Source organism: Polypterus senegalus, chromosome 2, assembly GCF_016835505.1.
Source record: "Polypterus senegalus isolate Bchr_013 chromosome 2, ASM1683550v1, whole genome shotgun sequence".
Classification (NCBI taxonomy): Eukaryota; Metazoa; Chordata; class Cladistia; order Polypteriformes; family Polypteridae; genus Polypterus; species Polypterus senegalus.
The window spans coordinates 122,663,588-122,683,534 of record NC_053155.1 but is presented as its reverse complement, the minus strand read 5'-3'; the positions used below and the strand labels follow the sequence as shown (position 1 = coordinate 122,683,534).

The 19,947-nt window shown below is 36.9% G+C and overlaps 1 protein-coding gene across 2 annotated transcripts in view; it reads left to right on the top strand.

Annotated features, from left to right (window-relative positions):
* The window catches only part of atm (ATM serine/threonine kinase), a 184,802-nt gene that overhangs the window by 62,437 nt on the left and 102,418 nt on the right, over positions 1–19,947 (top strand). The window contains exons 14-19 of one of the 2 annotated variants that reach the window (XM_039744508.1): positions 2,666–2,797; positions 3,911–4,036; positions 5,137–5,226; positions 5,854–6,022; positions 10,672–10,865; positions 17,171–17,253. In XM_039744508.1, coding sequence (XP_039600442.1) covers positions 2,666–2,797; positions 3,911–4,036; positions 5,137–5,226; positions 5,854–6,022; positions 10,672–10,865; positions 17,171–17,253 — 794 coding nt within the window. Of the gene's footprint in view, positions 1–2,665; positions 2,798–3,910; positions 4,037–5,136; positions 5,227–5,853; positions 6,023–10,671; positions 10,866–17,170; positions 17,254–19,947 lie in introns of those variants that run through there. The other variant, XM_039744509.1, reaches the window with a different exon arrangement.

Below are 19,947 nucleotides of genomic sequence, written 5' to 3'. Positions count from 1 at the left end.
AGTTCAGAGGAGATAAGGGATTTGCAAAATGGCTTCCCATTATATAAAAAGCTAATCCGGTTAATATGCGTAACTACAGCCTAGTTTGCTTCACATATATTATGAGAAAATTGCTGAACGCAATTATTTAAACAATATTGAGCAATACATATCAAGTGCTGTGGTATTGTTTGAAAGTCCACATGGATTAAGCTGAAAAGATAATGTTTCACTAATATACTAGCATTTATAAGAAATAAGTGATATTATATATATATTGATCTTCAAAAAATGTGAAATTTGTGTGTATCCTCCCGGAGAATCTGTTATGTTAGAGTTTGCAGCTTTACTAAACCAATATACATATATATATATATATTACACAGTAGCTTTACATAATGAAGAATAGAAAAATAAAAGACACAGTAAGAAAATAAAATAAGTCAACGTTAATTAACATAGAATAAGAGTAAGGTCCAATGGCCAGGGGACAGAAAAACAAAAAACTCCAGACGGCTGGAGAAAAAAATAAAATCTGTAGAGATTCCAGACCATTAGACTGCCCAGTCCCCTCTGGGCATTCTACCTAACATAAATGAAACAGTCCTCTTTGGATTTAGGGTTCACACGGAAACACTTGAAGATGGTCACGTAGACTTCTGGCTTTTAATCTATCTATCATTGTTGGAGAATCATGATGCTCTGAGTAGGTGGTGGAGGCGCAGGCCACCACCACAAAGAAACCGGAAAAAGAAACTGAAGAGAGAGAAGGGGTCAGTACGGATTTTAGAGCCACCATGGATAGTTATTATGATGAATTGAACATACAGAGTATATATATATACTACGGGGCTCTGGCCCCTGCTTGCTTCACTTGCCAACCCCCAGGTGGGTGCTACGCGCTAGCCACTTCGCAGAACTGCCACTTGCGTATGGTGAAGCGGATGTACAATTTAAACAGATTGTTATTTTCTTGGGAATTGTTACATATGCATAATAGAACTAACTATTTTACATTACAGCAAGTAATTAACCATAGCAAAAAATAGGAAAACGTAATAAATTGAAAGAAAATTATATTTCATGTTGCTTTAGTGGTATTCATTGCGTTATATGTTTTCATTCTGTTTGCCTTTGAAATTAACATGCAAATACTTTTTAAACTTACACTTTTACTGTAAAACTTAAGTAAAAACAATTTTTTGAATTAACTTTTTGTCAATATCGCATTGAATTTTGATTCCATGTTTGGACTTACATTGTGACAACACAATGTATAACTGTCCGTGAGTGAATATAGTTTCTTTGACTTTTTCGAAAGTTTATCCCTCTGATTTGTTAATTGTCATATACGATACATCCTTCTTTCAACAGTAATTCGAATGGTGTTAATGGTTATAGATATTCTACGATATATTATAAGTTGATGTTTTCATCTTGCATATCATCACCACCAACTGTTTCAGCATAGTCTATTGATATGCATTTAACCAATTTGCTGTATTACCGATCGACAGTTTTCGCGTTAATTTGTTTGACTTAGTTTCTCGTTGCTAGGATTGCCTGTGTACTCATTTGTTCTGTTGATAACCCTTCTGGGTGAAATTCTTCAATATGATTTGGACATAATAAGTTTTCTTTTATTGGGAACTTAAAGTGAGAAAAACGTAAAAATTTATAAGAGCTAAGAGCGCAGGAAGCGTGTCTGACAAAAGCATTCACCTGAATGAGAGGTGTGTGGCCCATGGGCGTGTTTGAAAATGGTTGTGACGAAGGCAGGACTTGTAAAAAAATCTGTAGGCAGTAGTCTCGTGGAGGCATATTCCTTGGTGGGGGCAGCAGAGATATTTGTCATCCATCCATAGGATGAGCTTAAGCCTTCAGTTTGATTTCCCAGGGTTTTTATACTTTTTTTCAGTCTTTGGTTCCAAAATAAGAATATATAATTTCCAAACATACAGTAAGATTCATTCTTTGCTAACACAGTTCAAGTTTTTATTAAAACACAGTAATTGCTGACCATAAATTGACCATCACTAAGCAAGGAGCACAGCAGCACCCTTATAATATTCTTAGTCCATTTGTCTCTCTTTATCTCTGTTTCACCCACTTCCTGTCAGCTCCCTTACATTGCTTAAATGCTTGTCTATTCATGCCACAGTTATCAGTCTTAGGGTAAAATAATGTAATGTAGAATTAAAGTCACAGATCTCAGTGGCACACTTTTAATTTTTGATTACAGAGGTACAGTGTGTAAATCGGTAAAGATTGGCTTTAAAGCATTGAATCATCATGGAAGGAAGTTTTTTTGAATTAGGCGATGTTAAAATAAGGCTTCTCAAGGATGAGTGTTGAGGGTACTGTTTTTTTTATTTTCCTTTAACGTAACAGAATTTCATTATTGGGTGTGTTTCTTAAAAATGTTATGCGCTTTTAAACATAATTTATGTCCTAAAAAAGTGTTGTTTTTAGAGGATCAGATATGAAAATGTGGTCATGTAGAGTAAAGTTAACCAAGCTGTAGTTAAAAGCTGGAAAAATTTAGAATTTATGCAACTATACCATTTTAATAAAGGCAATGTTTTATTGATACTCAGATAACTTAAGGATGAGATATTTCAGTATGTAATATTTTCTTGGATTAATGTGATTAACTCTTTATATAATTTTTTTTTCTTAATTACAGTCCCAGAGTCCACAGGCTGAATGCCTACTTCGTTGTGTCAGTCTTTTGACAGGAGTCTTATCCTGTTACATTGTTGTGGGTGTTGTCACTGAAGAAGATGCCTGTAAAACCATTCTTTTTCAAAAATCCAAGGTTTGCTATAAATATTTGTTATTGAATTATGAAATAACTATCACTGTCATGTAATTGGCCTTGCCCTTTAGAAATTTTGGAATTTTATACTGAAGAGAATGTTTCTGCCATGTTCTTTTGAGATTAATTAGCCTTATTGTTCAAACGTGATCCTGGTAGTTGCAATGTTGTATTAATGAGCTTTTTCCCCCATAGCATTTACTCTTTTATCACCCCATTTCAATGATGACTTTCATTTGCTTCTTGTTTTTCAACTAGTAGACATACTGGCTTATGTGCATTTGACAATGTGTTTGTATCACTTGGCCTCCTGATTCACACCATAAAACCCAACTTTGTACAGAACCATTAGCAGCCAGTTTCTGTTCTCACTACCATTAATTCTCAGTACCTATTTACCTATTGCTCAACAAACAAAAACAGTACAGTATACATCTACATAGATTATTAATATCTGATTCAGTATGATGATATGAGTAGTTATCCTTTGATGGTACATAGTTTTCTGCCAAGATCAACATTAATAGTTACTCTTGGCAGTATGGTGCCACAGTGTGTAGTACTCCCACCACACTGATGATCTTGCATCTTGAGTTCAGCTCTCATGTCAGACAGTCTGTATGAAATGTACATGTTCTCCATGTGTCTGTGTGGGGTTTTTCCCCTGGTACTCCAGTTTTCTTCCCACATTTCCAAAGACATTTAATGCAGGTAATTGGCAATGCCAAATTGACCCAAGTATGAATGTGATTGTGCATATGAACAGGACTCCCTATGAATCTGTAATCGATCAATAGCTGCCCCATGTCTTCTGGCCAGTGCTGGCAGCAACATTTGACCCTGAACTGGATACTGTTGGCTGAAAAATGTTACTTTAAAAACATTTGTATGGCCTTTAGCAGTCAAGCATGACCATGAGTGTTTTGACTTAAATGAAACTTCATTTTTTCATTTCTCATATCCCATTGCTGAATTTTCTTTATCTATCAATTGTGGTATTTTGCTATAATCTGAATAGTCTCAGTAAACCTTTCCAACCCATCATACATAGCAGCATATTAGACTGAAAACTAGTAATGTATGTTTTTTTTCCCCTCTTACATTTTGTTTTAGTCTTTAATACAGCATTTAAGTGAATATATCTCTACCTTAAAAGCTAAAGTTCCTGATGAATCAAGCATTGCTTCACTGAAGAGTCTCCTTGGTCAGTTTTTGAATTGCTTGTGCAAACAATCTAAGGTAAAATTGTTTTATACATATATTGTCTTTACAAGCACATCTGATAATTTGAATCATATGAAAAAAATATTTTCAGTTAACTCTGTGCTTATTCAACCTCTTATTTTTTATAATATTGTAGCAGTTGTTTGGCCTGTGCTTGATTAATCCAATGTTTCAAATTTTATGCTTTGAAGTTAATTACCTGGAAAATTTTTCACTATTGAATTTACTTTGTTATATGATTTAACACTATTGGATTGAATTAATAGTGGCAGTAAAGAGATCCCACTGCATTTGTCCTCTTGGTTGTATTTAAATATGCTATTTTTATTAAATGAAACATATCTGGACTTAAACATATTGTGATAAGTGAACCATACTTGAATAGCTATTTTTTTAATGATTTTAATTAGCCAGTTTTTGAAAGAGACATATTTACTTTTACTTTAGTAATGTTAGTTTAAAATTATTTATAGTTGTGGAAAATGTAATAAGTAAAAAGTAAATCAATTAAACCTTATTAAATGTCATAAATACTTTGGATTTTTTCATGTGTGTTGCATTAGTCAGAATTAAACCTATATAAACGCAGCATGTGCTGAAGATTTTCTGTAGACTGATACACTGATAACATATTGTTTCTAATATTATTTATGGAGTCTTTTTTTTGTTTCAAATTAATGTATTGTGTAACAAAAGTAAATTAAAAAGGATGTTTGCTCAGCAGCTTATTAAAGAGTAATAGATTTACTAATTAACTTATGTATACTTATGTGTTCATTGTGTGTTCATTTCCTGGTGGGTGTAGAATACTTTTATTACTTAAATACACTGATGTTTCATGAAGTATTTTCAGAAAATCCTTAAACAGAGCAAAGCACAGACTTTTTAAAGAATATTTTAAACTGTACTAAAGGAAACATCTAATATATTTGTTGTGAAAGCTTTCAACAAACCTTTTCCATGCTCAATGGTTTAAACTCTTCTTTTAATTGAGAGTAACTACAAGTTTTATATTTTTATTTATTTTGCACATTTTTTTCTTGTAATGTATCATTATTTCAAAAGAAACCAAATACATCAAATAATGTTGTCCTTCTTTATTAAATTTTTTGCAGAATTGTGTAAATTTGACTGCTACATGCCTCTTTTTAAGACTACTACCATCAAGACTGTTGAATGAGCTCTCTGATGTTTGTAAAGTGCTGGTGAGTTGTTACTTTCAAGATAGTGATGTAATGAAATTATCTTGTCACAGATTAATTTGAGAAATTGGAGTATTTTTACAGATTTAACATGGAGTGTTATAATTGTAAAATGAAATGATGATTCTTAAATATGGATAGTTAGATGTAGGTCATTGCAGGTACACACACAGGTATATACACATACACACACATATATGTTGGTGAAGGGCAGGATTATGGATCAGTGTAAAAGGAAACAAAAGAAATCATTACTTGAAACATTTAAATGTTTATTATTTTGTTGAGTAATTTTTTTTCTTGAATTATTGGGGTATTCTAAATTTTAAGATGCATAAGAACACTTCCCTGCGGTGGGGTTTGTTTACTGCCTTGCGCCCTGTTTTGGCTGGGATTGGCTCCAGCAGACCCCCGTGACCCTGTAGTTAGGATATAGCGGGTTGGATAATAGATGGATGAATGGAAGAACACTTCCTTTTACAGTTTTTTCTTAAATATTGTTTTAGTGTGATTAAGTATTTTTTGAATGCATTCATGACGTTAAGTGTAATAAATAATTTGTTTAGCTTTGTGTTTCACTTACAATAAATGTATGATATATACATATGTGTATGTGCATTGTTTTGACAGATGACAAGAAAATATGAACCCAGCATGACCATTCAGGTTCCAGATGATGTGAATGTGAGCAGAATAAATAATCAGGTTGAAATGGACTTTTTTGATGATGATGATGGCTGCAGCAGAACTACAGATTTAAGTGAAATTAACGATAACGTTGATTTACAATGTGGAACAGGTAGAATTGCTTTAAGTGTTTCATAACTGCAAATATTATAATATATTAATATATAACTGTGCAAATATTTTGGTTGTGTTAGAAGTGTAATAAATGGTTATTAGAGATGATTCGTGCTGTTCTCTCTTTTTTTTTTTGGCCTATTCTGTAAAATTACCTATATTTTTAACCTTGAGCAATGTTTTTATTTAAGCATGACCACAAAAGATTTCCATTAATTTCAGTGCTAGCATACTTCCTTTAGGCACATTTTTAGTTTAGTGTTACTTTATTCTAATAGTTGGGCATATACTAGTATTAGATTTTGACTTCAGTATCAATACCATTTCTTGGACCATAGTACCTGTCCTAAAATGGTTCTGAAGCTAATAATAGATAACTCCCCCAAAAAACAACCCCACTCACAGTTACTATGTTCCCCAAGTCTGCTTGCAGGAGCTCCTCTCTGTTCTGCCACAAAATCATACACCTACGTTATACTCTGCACTCCGTACTTCAATAAATGGACATTCTCTTTGGACTATCCGGCAATTTTACAGTAATATATGTTTGAAGTTTGACTTAGTCCCGTTTGTGTTTCAAGCTAAATTATAAATAGATAGATAGATAGATAAATACTTTATTAATCCCAAGGGGAAATTCACATAATCCAGCAGCAGTATACTGATACGAAGAAACAATATTAAATTAAATAGTAATAAAAATGAAAAAATGAAAAATAAATAAATAAAAAAGCAGACAATAACTTTGAGTAATGTTAGCATTTACTCCCCCGGGTGGAATTGAAGAGTCACATAGTGGGGGAGGAACGATCTCCTCAGTCTGTCAGTGGAGCAAGACAGTGACAAAAGTCTGTCACTGAAGCTACTCCTCTGCCTGGAGATGACACTGTTCAGTGGATGCAGTGGATTATTCATGATTGACAGGAGTTTGCTTAGTGCCCGTCGCTCTGCCACAGATGTTAAACTGTCCAGCTTTATCCTACAATAGAGCCTGCCTTCTTAACAAGTTTGTCCAGGCGTGAGGCGTCTTTCATCTTTATGCTGCCACCCCAGCACACCACCGCGTAGAAGAGGGCACTCGCCACAACCGTCTGGTAGAACATCTGCAGCATCTTATTGCAGATGTTGAAGGATGCCAACCTTCTCAGAAAGTATAGTCTGCTCTGACCTTTCTTACATAGAGCATCAGTATTGGCAGTCCAGTCCAATTTGTCATCCAGCTGCACTCCCAGATATTTATAGGTCTGCACCTCTGCACACAGTCACCTCTGATAATCACAGGGTCCATGAGGGGCCTGGGCCTCCTAAAATCCACCACCAGCTCCTTGGTTTTGCTGGTGTTAAGGTGTAAGTGGTTTGAGTCGCACCATTTAACAAAGTCTTTGATTAGCTTCCTGTACTCCTCCTCCTGCCCACTCCTGATGCAGCCCACAATAGCAGTGTCATCAGCGAACTTTTGCACGTGGCAGGACTCCGAGTCATATTGGAAGTCTGATGTATATAGATTGAACAGGACCGAGAAAGTACAGTCCCCTGCGCCCTGTATTGCTGACTACAATGTCAGACCTGCAGTTCCCAAGACACACATATTGAGGTCTGTCTGTAAGATAGTCCACAATCCATGCCACCAGGTGTGAGTCTACTCCCATCTCAGTCAGCTTGTCTCTAAGGAGCAGAGGTTGGATGGTGTTGAAGGCGCTAGAGAAGTCCAAAACATAATTCTTACAGCACCACTGCCTCTGTCCAGTGGGAGAGGGATCGTGTAGCATATAGATGATGGCATCCTCCGCTCCCACCTTCTCCTGGTATGCGAACTGCAGAGGGTCGAGGGCGGCAGACCTGTGGCCTCAGGTGGTGAAGCAGCAGCCGCTCCATGGTCTTCATCAGATGTGACGTCAGAGCAACAGGCGGAAGTCATTCAGCTCACTAGGACGTGATACCTTTGGGACAGGGTGATACAAGATGTTTTCCAAAGCCTTGGGACTCTCCCCTGTTCCAGGCTCAGGTTGAAGATGCGCTGTAGAGGACTCCCCAGTTCCAACGCACAGGCCTTCAGCAGTCGTGGCGATACACCATCTGGACCCGCTGCTTTGCTGGCACAAAGTCTTTCAGCTCTCTGCTCACATGGGCTGCTGTAATTGTGGGTGGGGATGTCTCACCTATGCTGGTATCAGCAGAAGGATGGTTAGAGGATGCAGTACTCCGAGGTGAGAGTGGGTTAGGGTGATCAAAACTATTAAAGAAGTTGTTCATTTGGTTTGCTCTCTCCACGCCTGTCTCGATGGCGGCACCCGCTCGAGCTGCAGCCAGTGATAATCTTCATCCCATCCCACACTTCCTTCATGCTGTTGTTCTGCAACTTCTGCTCCAGCTTTCTCCTGTACTGCTCTTTCGTCGCCCTGAGCTGGACTCGGAGTTCCTTCTGCACACGCTTGAGCTCATGCTGATCACCACCTTTAAAAGCCCTTTTCTTCTGCTTCAAAAGGCCCTTGATGTCACTTGTAACACATGGCTTGTTGTTAGCATAGCAGCATACTGTTCTTACTGGAACTACAATGTCCATACAGAAGTTGATGTAATCAGTTGTGCATTCAACAGCCTCTTCAATGTTCTCACTATGTGACCCCAGCAATATATCCCAGTCTGTAGTTCCAAAGCAGTCTCTCAGAGCCTGCTCTGCCTCAGGGACCACTTCCTGAATGAGCGTGTGGTTGTAGGTAGCGCCTTCACTCTTGGTTTGTAGTGAGGCTGAAGCAGAACCAGGTTATGATCTGCTTTCCCAAGCGCAGGCAGCGGGGTGGCGCTGTATGCATCTTTAACGTTTGCATACAGTAGGTTGATAGTCCTGTTTCCCTGGGTGTTATGTATATTAAAATCAATCAACAAATGGTCGCCCTTGGAGTTCCAGTTGTGGTTAGAAATAATGAGCATGGGATGCTTGAAAAAATACCATTTACTCCCAGTACCAAAATTAATTAAATGCTGATAACATACCATTTTAAAAATTTTGGAACATTATCAGTACCACTATACTGGACAACCACTACACTGCATACACACTCAGAAAGGTTTATTTCTTATAAGTGCTACATTACATAGTTTAGATAATGGTTTATTGCTAAATAAGTTAATTAGCTACAAATTGAGACTAAAATTAGATTAGTTATTTTATATATATATATATATATATATATATATATTAAAAATTACCTTTGTTTAATTACTTTTTACATTCTTTTAAAGAAAACATGTTTAAATTACCAGATTTTTTAGATATTATTTTTAAACTCTGTGTGTGAAATGTATTCCATAAATTGTACCATCCCTTCATCCATCTATGTGTTTATTATCTCTACCCACTGTGTCCAATTTTGAGTTACAGGGACAAGAGCCTATCCCTGCAGCATCCTGCACAAGCCAGGAAGAAATCCTGAAAAGAGAGTCGGCTTATCACAGGGCACACTTTCACATACAACCACGCTTAGTAATATAGTGCCACTTTAGAGTGGTCAGTTAATCTATTATACTCATATTTTGATATGGGAAAAAACCATTGTACCCATACAAAATCCATGCAACCACAAGAAACACCCACATACTTTCAGCAGACAGTGAACAACCATTCTTGTGGAGTTTAAAATAGTCATGCCAACTACAGAGCCACTATACCACTCAAAAGTTTTTCGCAAAACAGAACTATTTTAAGATAACACCAGTAATATTGTGTTGAGCAAGATCCTTTAGAGCTGCTATGTAGGTTTTCGTTTTTGCTTTTAATACAATATGACTCATGCTGTTCATATTTCTGCTTTAATTGGGTAAAATATACAAATTCCAGCTCTCCATTTATGTTTTTTTTCCCACATGTGTTCTCTGCTTACCAGTACACACACTCACTGAGATATCACAATTGCATTCTTGTGACAGGATGAAAAATACCCTAAATCTGCTCAGATAGTTTAGCTAAGGCAGGGCACTCATGATAAACCGATACAATGAGTAAAACAGATTATGTCTGGCTGCATATTAGGTTAGAACATAGTAGTTTCACAGAATTAAAGAGAAACCCCATAGTAAACTCTGCTGAGAAAGCAAAAATGATTGCATGCGCTGCAAATCGTGAAACATTATTGTTACAGATACCAGACACAATAATCTGTTTTTGAATCTACAGTCCAACAAATTACAGCAAGGAGGCAAATTAATGAAGGATTTCAGTAAGACAGAAGAGTTTTCCTACGATATTAAGTTTATTTGGAACTAAAATGGACCCAAATACTTTTGTTTATTTTATTAACTTTACCTTACTTAACATCTCTTAAGAGTATATTCTAATATACAGAAAGGTTAGAACTGTGTCAGTATTGTACCATATACATTTTTCTGTTTGTAAATCTATCCAACAATTGTAGATGGTCTACTGCAAAGGATGCTCTAGGAGGAAAGAAAAATGTTTCTAATTAACTAAATATAAAAGTTTAGCAATAAAATCACATGAAAAAGGGCAATATTGATTATATATATATATATATATATTTAAAAAGGTTTAGGGAATGCACAAAATGAAACACACATCAACCCTGTTTTGAGAATGCTGTTATAGTGTTTTACAAAGTAATTCAAATGTTTGCTATTCTGTGTTTCCAGGTGCAAATAATGCTCTATCAGAAGAACATTTGACAAAGCAGGACTTTGTTTACTTGGATGCCTTGAAGTTTTTATGCCTATGCGCCTCTTCTGAATCTATTCATGGACTTTCTTTTCGACCAGTAGATATTAGACGAAAACTTTTATCATTTATTGATCAGCTTGACAATACAAAACCTGTCCATCTCCATACAGTGAGTTTCATTTTATAATAATAATTAAGTCTATGATAAGCATGTCTTCTCTTTGATACTATGCCTGTTAACAGATATGCCCTACTGTACATTAGCTACTTACTTACAGAAGGCCAACTTATAGTTACCAGTTAACAAAACATTTATGATTTTAGAAGGTGGGTAATTTGAGACAGTAACTAGGCTAGTATTACAAGCCAGCCTCATGGAGCTGTGCTAACATATTTTTAAACCTTTAAACCTTAGTTTGAAATAATGTATATTAAACAGTTCCAACAATACGTAATTAAAGTGTACTGCATTTTTAAAACAAACTGAAAGAATTCACCTCTACCTAAGATCTATGCTAACACAGTGACTCACTTTACTTTGATACCTAGTGGGCCATGTGGACTGAGGCAGAAAGGAACGCCTAGACTGACTTTTGTAAGTCTTTAAAGTTAGCAGTAAAGTAAACTAGTATTGCTTGGTGACATTCGCCAAAGCATTTTTTGCAGTGAATATACTGTGTTCGCAAGTGACCTTGTTTTCCTGATATTTTATGGTCACACATTTTTTCCCCAGTGCCCCCAATGTTTTATGAGGTCAGTGTGACATCAAAGAGATTTTGCAACCATGCACAGCAAAATTCATGCTTGCGTACTATAAGATCATTGCCAATCTGGTTGAAGCATTCAGAATTTCATGACCCGATCAGTACTAAAGTCTTCTACCCTGCATGTGTTTTGGAGGAAAAAAAAACTTGCAGTATTTTCAATTAAGGGGGACATTAGCTGACCATATTGAAAATATTATGAGTTCTACCACCAAATATGTAATATGGATTCCTATACTCTGGCAGTGCAATGCCACATAGCTAATTTACATGTATAATTGACAATGTGTTGTAGCCACAATTCAAAGTAAGCCTGAAAGGGGAACATCTCCACCCTGTGTAATAATAATAATAATGAATAATAAATAATTGAACGGGACAGTCCCACAGCGATACTTCATCTCACAACTAATGTGTGTCACACAATTGACACTTTGTGAGCACAATGATATATATCATATATACCACGTATTAGTGAAACAAGACAGTGAGGAAGGCCCTGCCTAGCTCCCCACTCCTGACATCACGCATCCCCCTCCCCTTGGCCCGCAGCCTTTGTCTAGAATTACTGTGAATATATTCCTCCTGCAAGTGAATTATGATTCTTAGCACAATGATAGAAGTCACAAAATCAATCAGAATGTTCAAGTGAATTATAGAAAAAAAACCCGATCTGAATCTGTTCAGTGTTTTTCTCGTTTGCTTGCTAAGCAGAGGTAAGGAACGCTCCGAAGCTGGTGCGTGAGTGAGGAGGGCCCCACCTCCCTCCCCATGCCCTGCTGCGTCTCTTTTGGATTCGTGCAAATAAATCGCTACCACAAGCGAACTATGATACTTAGCGCGATGAGAGAATATATATTACTTATTGCTAGTTTTTGGGGATTTGTTGTATTTTGTTTATGGTTATTGTTCTTTCTGTGTCTTCTGTTGTGTGAGGTACAGTGCCACAATGTTTAGCCCTGTTGCTTCACAGTTTAGATCACATTTTTGGCCACAGTAATTAAAACTATATTGCACCACTATAATCTCAACTCAAACTAAACTCAAAACTAGTTCAGTTCCTCCTTCCCTATTAAATTCAATGCATTTCACGGAGTTCTGTTAAGCTACCAAACATATCCGTGAATTCACCAAACTCATGATGAAGTGAATTCTGTGGGGTTAATACCTTCTTTTATTTGCTCCATGTCTGGAAACCTGAAGTTTCTTTAGGCTGTTTTTGGTAAGGTCATTTATACAAGCAGTAAAACTGGAGACAGGCAGACAGCGGAAAATATGACATAATAGACACCTTGTAAGCAAATGTTAAAAGCTGCAGTTTTAGTACAGTGGTGAAATTGGGGATGCTATCAATTGCCCATCTCGACAAATTACTTTTTTTGTGATCAAATTTTTTTTAAAGCTGAGTAGTCACAAAAATCACAGATTATTACAGCACCTTACCCTCCCGAAATTTCCCTGTACAAATGTTTCCATATTGAATTAAAAAAACTATTGATGCCCACACAGACCAGTGAGAGAGGCCAGACAGGCACAGAGAGCCCTACTGGAGAAAAGGAAAAAGAAAAGGGGGAGAATTAGGGTTTAAGATTAGTGGCATGACAATGATTGATCCCTCACCAGCCGGCTCTGGACAAAGTGCACTGCCGTTCACCACTTTTCTATATAGGAACCAGATTATCCTTTAATCTGTGCTGCCGAAAGTTCATGTAGGATTAGATTAAAGAAGGGATTTCTAGAAGTTTACAGAAAGCGAGTCAGGAGATTTCCAGCATAAGGCTAAAATAAAATTAACAGAGATGGCACCCAGAGGGAATAACATTCACTGGGCAGATGTCAAGGTAAGAGAAGTGAGGTTCAGGAGAAGAAATATTATGAGGCAAAAGGAGAATATTAACTGAAAAAAATATTATATGGACAGTTGGAAATATTCATCTAAAAAGTATAAACTGCAGGATGGTCCCAAAGCATGGAGAAAAATGTCATGGTCATTTAAAGGACACACGTATCAGAAAGGATTGGCATCCTAATACATAGCATAAAGTTTCTGAAGAATGATGTACAGGTGATGTACAAATATGAATTGTGTATGCTGATAGTTACAGTTTTTGGAAGATTTCTAAATATTATTAAGATATACTTCCATGAGATGGGAGCAGAAGAAAGCAGGTAATGTTGCCATACTGAAAGGAAAGATAGAGGAAATCATCAAGGAGTATGGGCGAAGGAGCAGTCAGATGGTTCTTTGTCATATTTTAATATAGGGATAATCATTTCTGAATTAGTTGAAGGGTTTAGATTGGTGGATCCCGGGTTCAAATCCCGGACGAAAAAAAAAAAAAATAGATTGTTGGATGATATAGCAGAGTTCAGCATGTTCATGTATAAGTGTGGTAGCTGATTTCCGGAAAGCAGAAAGGACCTCATGAGGCAACCAATCAGGCCTCAGTGATTTTCCAGAATTCTTAAGAGTCTAAAGTGTCTACATAGTCTACATATTATTGTACACAGAGCATAATATATCCTTTTTTTCCAAATCACATGATGATTTACATTATCTATAGTAAATAGGATTAAATTTCTTCTTTTTTACACATTAGATTGTGTTGATTATTATTGTCTTGTCTACAATGGCATACTTGGTGTATTTGTCAATTTTGTGTACACCCCAGTGGCAAATAAATAGTTTTCCTAAAAGCAGACATAATCTTTGAGGTGATCTTTTGCATCATCTCTAAACCTTTGGTCCTGTTGAGCATTCAGCCGTGTCCGATTTTGGGATTTATTATCTAGAGGAGCCCATCTGTACAGAGTGCAGCAGGATTAGGAACTTAATGTAAATCTTGCCCTGTTGATTAGTGGCATTGAACATAAATCATTGAATTGATGGCTGGGATGCTTAGAACATTTTTCTGTAGTGCATATGTTACAGGGTGGCACTTTGACGCAGTGGTAGTGCTGCTGCCTCACAATTAGGAGACCTGGGTTTGCTTCCCGGGTCCTCCCTGCGGGGAGTTTGGATTCTCTCCCCGTGTCTGCGTGGGTTTCCTCCGGAAGCTCCGGTTTCCTCCCACAGTCCAAGGACATGCAGGTTAGGTGCATTGGCAATTGGCTAACGCCTTGCCCGGGGTTTGTTCCTGCCTTGCGCCCTGAGCTGGCTGGGATTGGCTCCAGCAGACACCCATGACCCTGTGTTAGGATATAGCGATTTGGAGAATGACTGACTGACTGGCATATGTTACACAAAGGAAACATTATTTGCATTTTGCACATTCTTTGCATAGGCATGAATATGGCATTTGGTTTTGGTTGGGATACTAAAGATATGCTTTGAAAGGACAGTAGATGTACATTAGGTATTTTATAGACACAAAAGTTTTTCTTTAATCAGTTGAAATGCAGTGAATGACATAAAATGGTGAAAGGATAAGCAGTAAACTGCCAAAGGTTTAAATTTAAAGATTAGCAAAAATGGAAAAAAATGAAAATATTAGAATATTAATTACAAATGGACCTTCTTCAGGGAACAACTAAAAGATTACAACCTACAGATGTTCTGCAGCAATTAAAATTAAATTAAGCCTTCGAAGTTGAAGCAATTTGTACAGGTGTCCCAACTTCTGTTGATTACATAAAAACCCTTTCTCTGTCTTAAAACAGGGTTGAAACAGACTGTGTTACTAATACATTTTTTTATTTATATAGCGCCTTTGCAATGCTCCAGGCGCTTTACAGAGTTTAAGAAAGAACGACAGGGTATACAGTATATAGCATTTTACTAAGCCAGAAAAATAAATAAAGAGTAAGATAGTAAATTTAGAGAAAGCCTAACAGACAACATAATTGATGGTCTGGAACACACACACAGGTTACATGAGCATCTTGATATAGAGGTAGACTGAGAGAAGGGTAATAAAGTCAAGTAGAGCTTAAAACCTTCCTGAACAGATGAGTTTTGAGTTGTTTTTTTTTTAAAGAATTCATGGATTCAGCTGACCTGATTAATTTCGATAGGTCATTCCAGAGTCTGGGCGCTATACAGCTGAAGGCCCTGTCACCCATGGAGTGTAGATTAGTGTGGGGCACAACAAGATTGCCAGAATCAGAGGACTTTAGTGGGCACACAGGCACATAGTGATAGAGAAGGTCACTGATGTAGTTTGGCACAAGGTCGTTTAAGGCTTTGTAGGTTATTACAGGATTTTATATTCGATTCTGTAAGACACAGGGAGCCAGTGAAGGCAGAGCAGGATTGGTGTGATGTGCTAACTGTTGCTGGTTCGGGTAAGGACTCTTGCAGCTGAGTTTTGAATAAGCTGGAGCTGGGATATAAGGTTAGAAGGGGCACCTGCCAGCAGCGAGTTACAATAATCGATGCAGGATGTAATAAAAGCATGGACAAGATTCGCAGCATTGGAAAAGGAGAGGAATGAGCGAACACGATATATGTTACGGAGGTGAAAGTAACAAAGTTTCTTAATGTGATACACCCTCAGAAGTACTACCTGGACAATATTCCAGTGATAATGGCAAGAAAATGTCAATTAACAAATTAAATGAGACAGAGCATTATTACCCTTAGAAGTGTAGGCATTTAATTTAGATAAATTGCAAAAAAAAAAAATCAAAGTGTCATTGAGTATGGTGTCCTACACAATCCAAAGGTAATTGGAAACTGGAAGAATCTCTGTTAGGAAGAGATCTGGTAGACCCAAAGTCACAACCTAGTCAGAAGACAAGTTTCTAAGGGTCACCACCTTTCATGATAGGCGCCTCACAGCATATATATGACATATGTGTAAGTTTAAATAATATGTTGTCGACTGCCTGTGAGACTATTAAAATAAATTCATAATTTTGTAAAAATGTAGAGCCCTTATATACAGTGGTGTGAAGACTGTTGCCATACATCTCCATTGCCCTATGTTCAAATCCCACACAATGCACTTTATGTGAATTCTACATGGGCTTCTTTATGTCCACATGAGTCATCAATGGGTAATATGATTTCCTTTCATATACCAAAGATGTACAGTACATGTAGCATTTATTATTAAATGTTAATTGGCCCTATATAATTAAGTGTAATGTGTAAGTTAGCTTGCCCTGCGGTGGACTGATGATTTGTTTAGGCATGGTTGATCTGTTGCATATGGTATATTGCTGCTAAAATAGGCTCATTTTCATTGTGGGTTCAAATCCCACCACTAACACTGTGTGACCCTGAGCAAGTCATTTCACACACGTGTGCTCCAGTTGGAAAATGATGTAACCAATTGCATCTCATATGTTGTAAGTCAACTTGGATAAAAGGTGTCAGCCAAATAAATGTTAGCAATTAATGTAAGCAACTTCAGAAAATGAATACAGTTACTGAATAATATAATATGCTTCACTGCCTGTTAAAGCATAAGGATTTACAGACATGCATGCCATTAGTTTACTAATGTAAATGCAAAAGGGCCTTGGTTTACAAAAATATGTAAATCTTTTACCAGATAGTCGATCTGTGAAGTGGTTATATATTTATAGGTTTTAAGTAGCTTACCTTATTCAGACTGTTGCATTACATATAATAGTTCAATGGGAATACTTACAATTTATGTTTAATTGGCAGGTATTTGAAACTGGTACTACAGTACTATTGTTTTTATTTGAAAATGATATGTTCTGTGTCATTGCACCTTAAAGTTTCAATCTTTTTTTTAAGTATTTAACTCTGCTAAGAAATCTGCCAGAAGAAGACACGACTTTAACAGCAGAAGATTTTGATTCTATTTTGAAGCCTCTACCGTAAGTAATATTGTAGCCTTTTTATGATGCATTTTAATTTTTTTAACCCATAATACCCTGTTCACTGCATTTTCTAAATGTTAAGTTCAAAACATCATGCACCATTAGACCCTTTTCACAATTTGAGTTTTGGGCTAGATTAAGGAGACTGCTCATGAGCATGATGGACTACTTCCAAAGCTTGGTACAGTTATGTTCTGCTTACAACTCTGAGTATTTGTCCAGGTTTGCTAAAATACACCCAAGAAAGAGCCCTTCATAGGCCATATATAACTGAAGTAATTTTCAAGAGCATCTTAATGAGTAATATGAATATCTAGTGTACATTTTTGCAGAAGAGAATACATTTGTGCCATTGAGAAATTACAGGTAATAGTTTCTCACAAATAAATAATAAATTTATATTTTTAACTGTTTGAACCAGGACAGTTTAAAATGATGACCGTATGATGTTGATTATTTACATATTTGCACATCTTGGGCATTGGCAGTTTAAATTACATTTTATAAAATTTCCTGTATATTACATTCAAAAATGTAACTATTTGATTACTGTGTATCACTGCCAATGTTAATTCCTGTGTATAGTTAACATTATATTTGAAATGTCAAATAAGTCCATCCGTCCTCTTCCGTTTATCCGAGGTCGGGTAGTGGGGGCACAGCTTGAGCAGTTTTGCCCAGACTTCCCTCTCCCCGGCCACTTCTTCTAGCCCTTGGATCCTGAGGCATTCCCAGGCCAGCCGGGAGACATAGTCCCTCCAGCGTGTCCTGGGTCTTCCCCGGGGCCTCCTCCCGGTTGGACGTGCCCGGAACACCTCACCAGGGAGGTGTCCAGGATGCATCCTGATCAGATGCCCGAGCTACCTCATCTGACCCATCTCGATGCGGAGGAGCAGCGGCTCTACTCTGAGCCCCTCTCAGATGACTGAGCTTCTCACCCTATCTTTAAGGGAAAGCCCAGACACCCCGCGGAGGAAACTCATTTCACCTGCTTGTATTCGCGATCTCGTTCTTTTGGTCACTACCCACAGCTCATGACCATAGGTGAGGGTAGGAACGTAGATCGACTGGTAAATTGAGAGCTTTGCCTTACAGCTCAGCTCCTTTTTCACTACGACAGACCGATGCAGAACCCGCATCACTGCGGACGCCACACCGATCCGCCTGTCGATCTCACGCTCCATTCTTCACTCACTCATGAACAAGAACCCCGAGATACTTGAACTCCTCCACTTGGGGCAGGATCTCTCCCCCAACCCTGAGAGGGCACTCCACCCTTTTTCGGCTGAGGACCATGGTCCTGGATTTGGAGCTGCTGATTCCCATCCCAGCCACTTCTCACTCAGCTGCGAACCGATCCAGAGAGAGCTGAAGATCACGGCCTGATGAAGCAAACAGGACAACATCATCTGCAAATAGCAGTGACCCAATCCTGAGTCCACCAAACCGGACCCCCTCAACGCAATGGCTGTGCCTAGAATTTATGTCTGTCACTTATGTCAAATAAGTGATGTTGCGAATTCAGTTACTCACTTTCCCTGTGCCATAATTTCCACCTAGAAAGGTTCTTTTTACAGGAGAATAATATGTTATTTATTGACAACTGTGCTATGTTAATAGAACAATTATAAGTCGATTTAAACCATTCCTGTTGTTGTATTCATTTTAAATATATTGTGATGCAATAAAAAGTTTGTGAGTTTCACCTTTTACCCTTGAGCAACTTGACATAATAGCCCATACTGATGTGCTGTTTGTTCATTATGAGAGTTTGTTTTTATCGGGGATAATTCAGCCCAGTTATAATATTTCTCTTAGCAGTAATGTCCTAAGAAATGAAAACATGTAAAAAAAAAGCTTCCAAACTATCATCAAATAGTTGCAATGAAATTGCTACACATTTTACTTTTTTTCCTTTGCTTTCTTGCTATTATCCAATTTTTCCTTTCAATATGAGTTTTGTTCTCTTTGTTATGGCATATCTGCTATTTATTACTTCACTACTCTGCTCTGGCAGCATATCACCAAATGGTAGAACCAAATTAGTTTACTTATACCCTGATAAATGTTCAGGGTGTATGCTGAGTTGCCAATCAATGACTTAATTGTGACAGCTTTGTGACTTTTACATATGATTTTTCAATTTTTATTTACTGTTCCCTACACTTTCTTATAAAGTACAACATGAGTGTTGATAAAACAATGCTTCATTCTCATATTCTATAAAAGGCTGACTGCGAGATAACAGCTTTAAGGAAAATTATTTGCTGTTTTTTTTTTTTCCATTATAGTACACTGACGCCAGCATTCCTTATGTCTTGCATAAACTGTGGTATGTCATTTGTACAATGAACAAAATGTAGACATTTTATGCTTTATGTTCTAATTTATTTAATAACAGATTTTATCAAAATTAAAAGACAGTTAATAAGAATAAAGCTGCTAAATGAACAATTAAATACAGAAATTTTAAAGACTCTGGTTTTAGGGTATTACTGGGTTATTTATGATAACTGTGTTTTTTTTGTATATAATTTATTTAAACTCGCTTAAATATGTTAATTGCAGTTGTTAAGCAGAAATGTGCAGCAAACAGCATCACAGCTGTCTTTATAGAGAGTGTTAAACATTAGCTTATTTAATGTTTTTTCACTCTATTTTGCAATTTTGCTACATACTGTAACTAAGTAA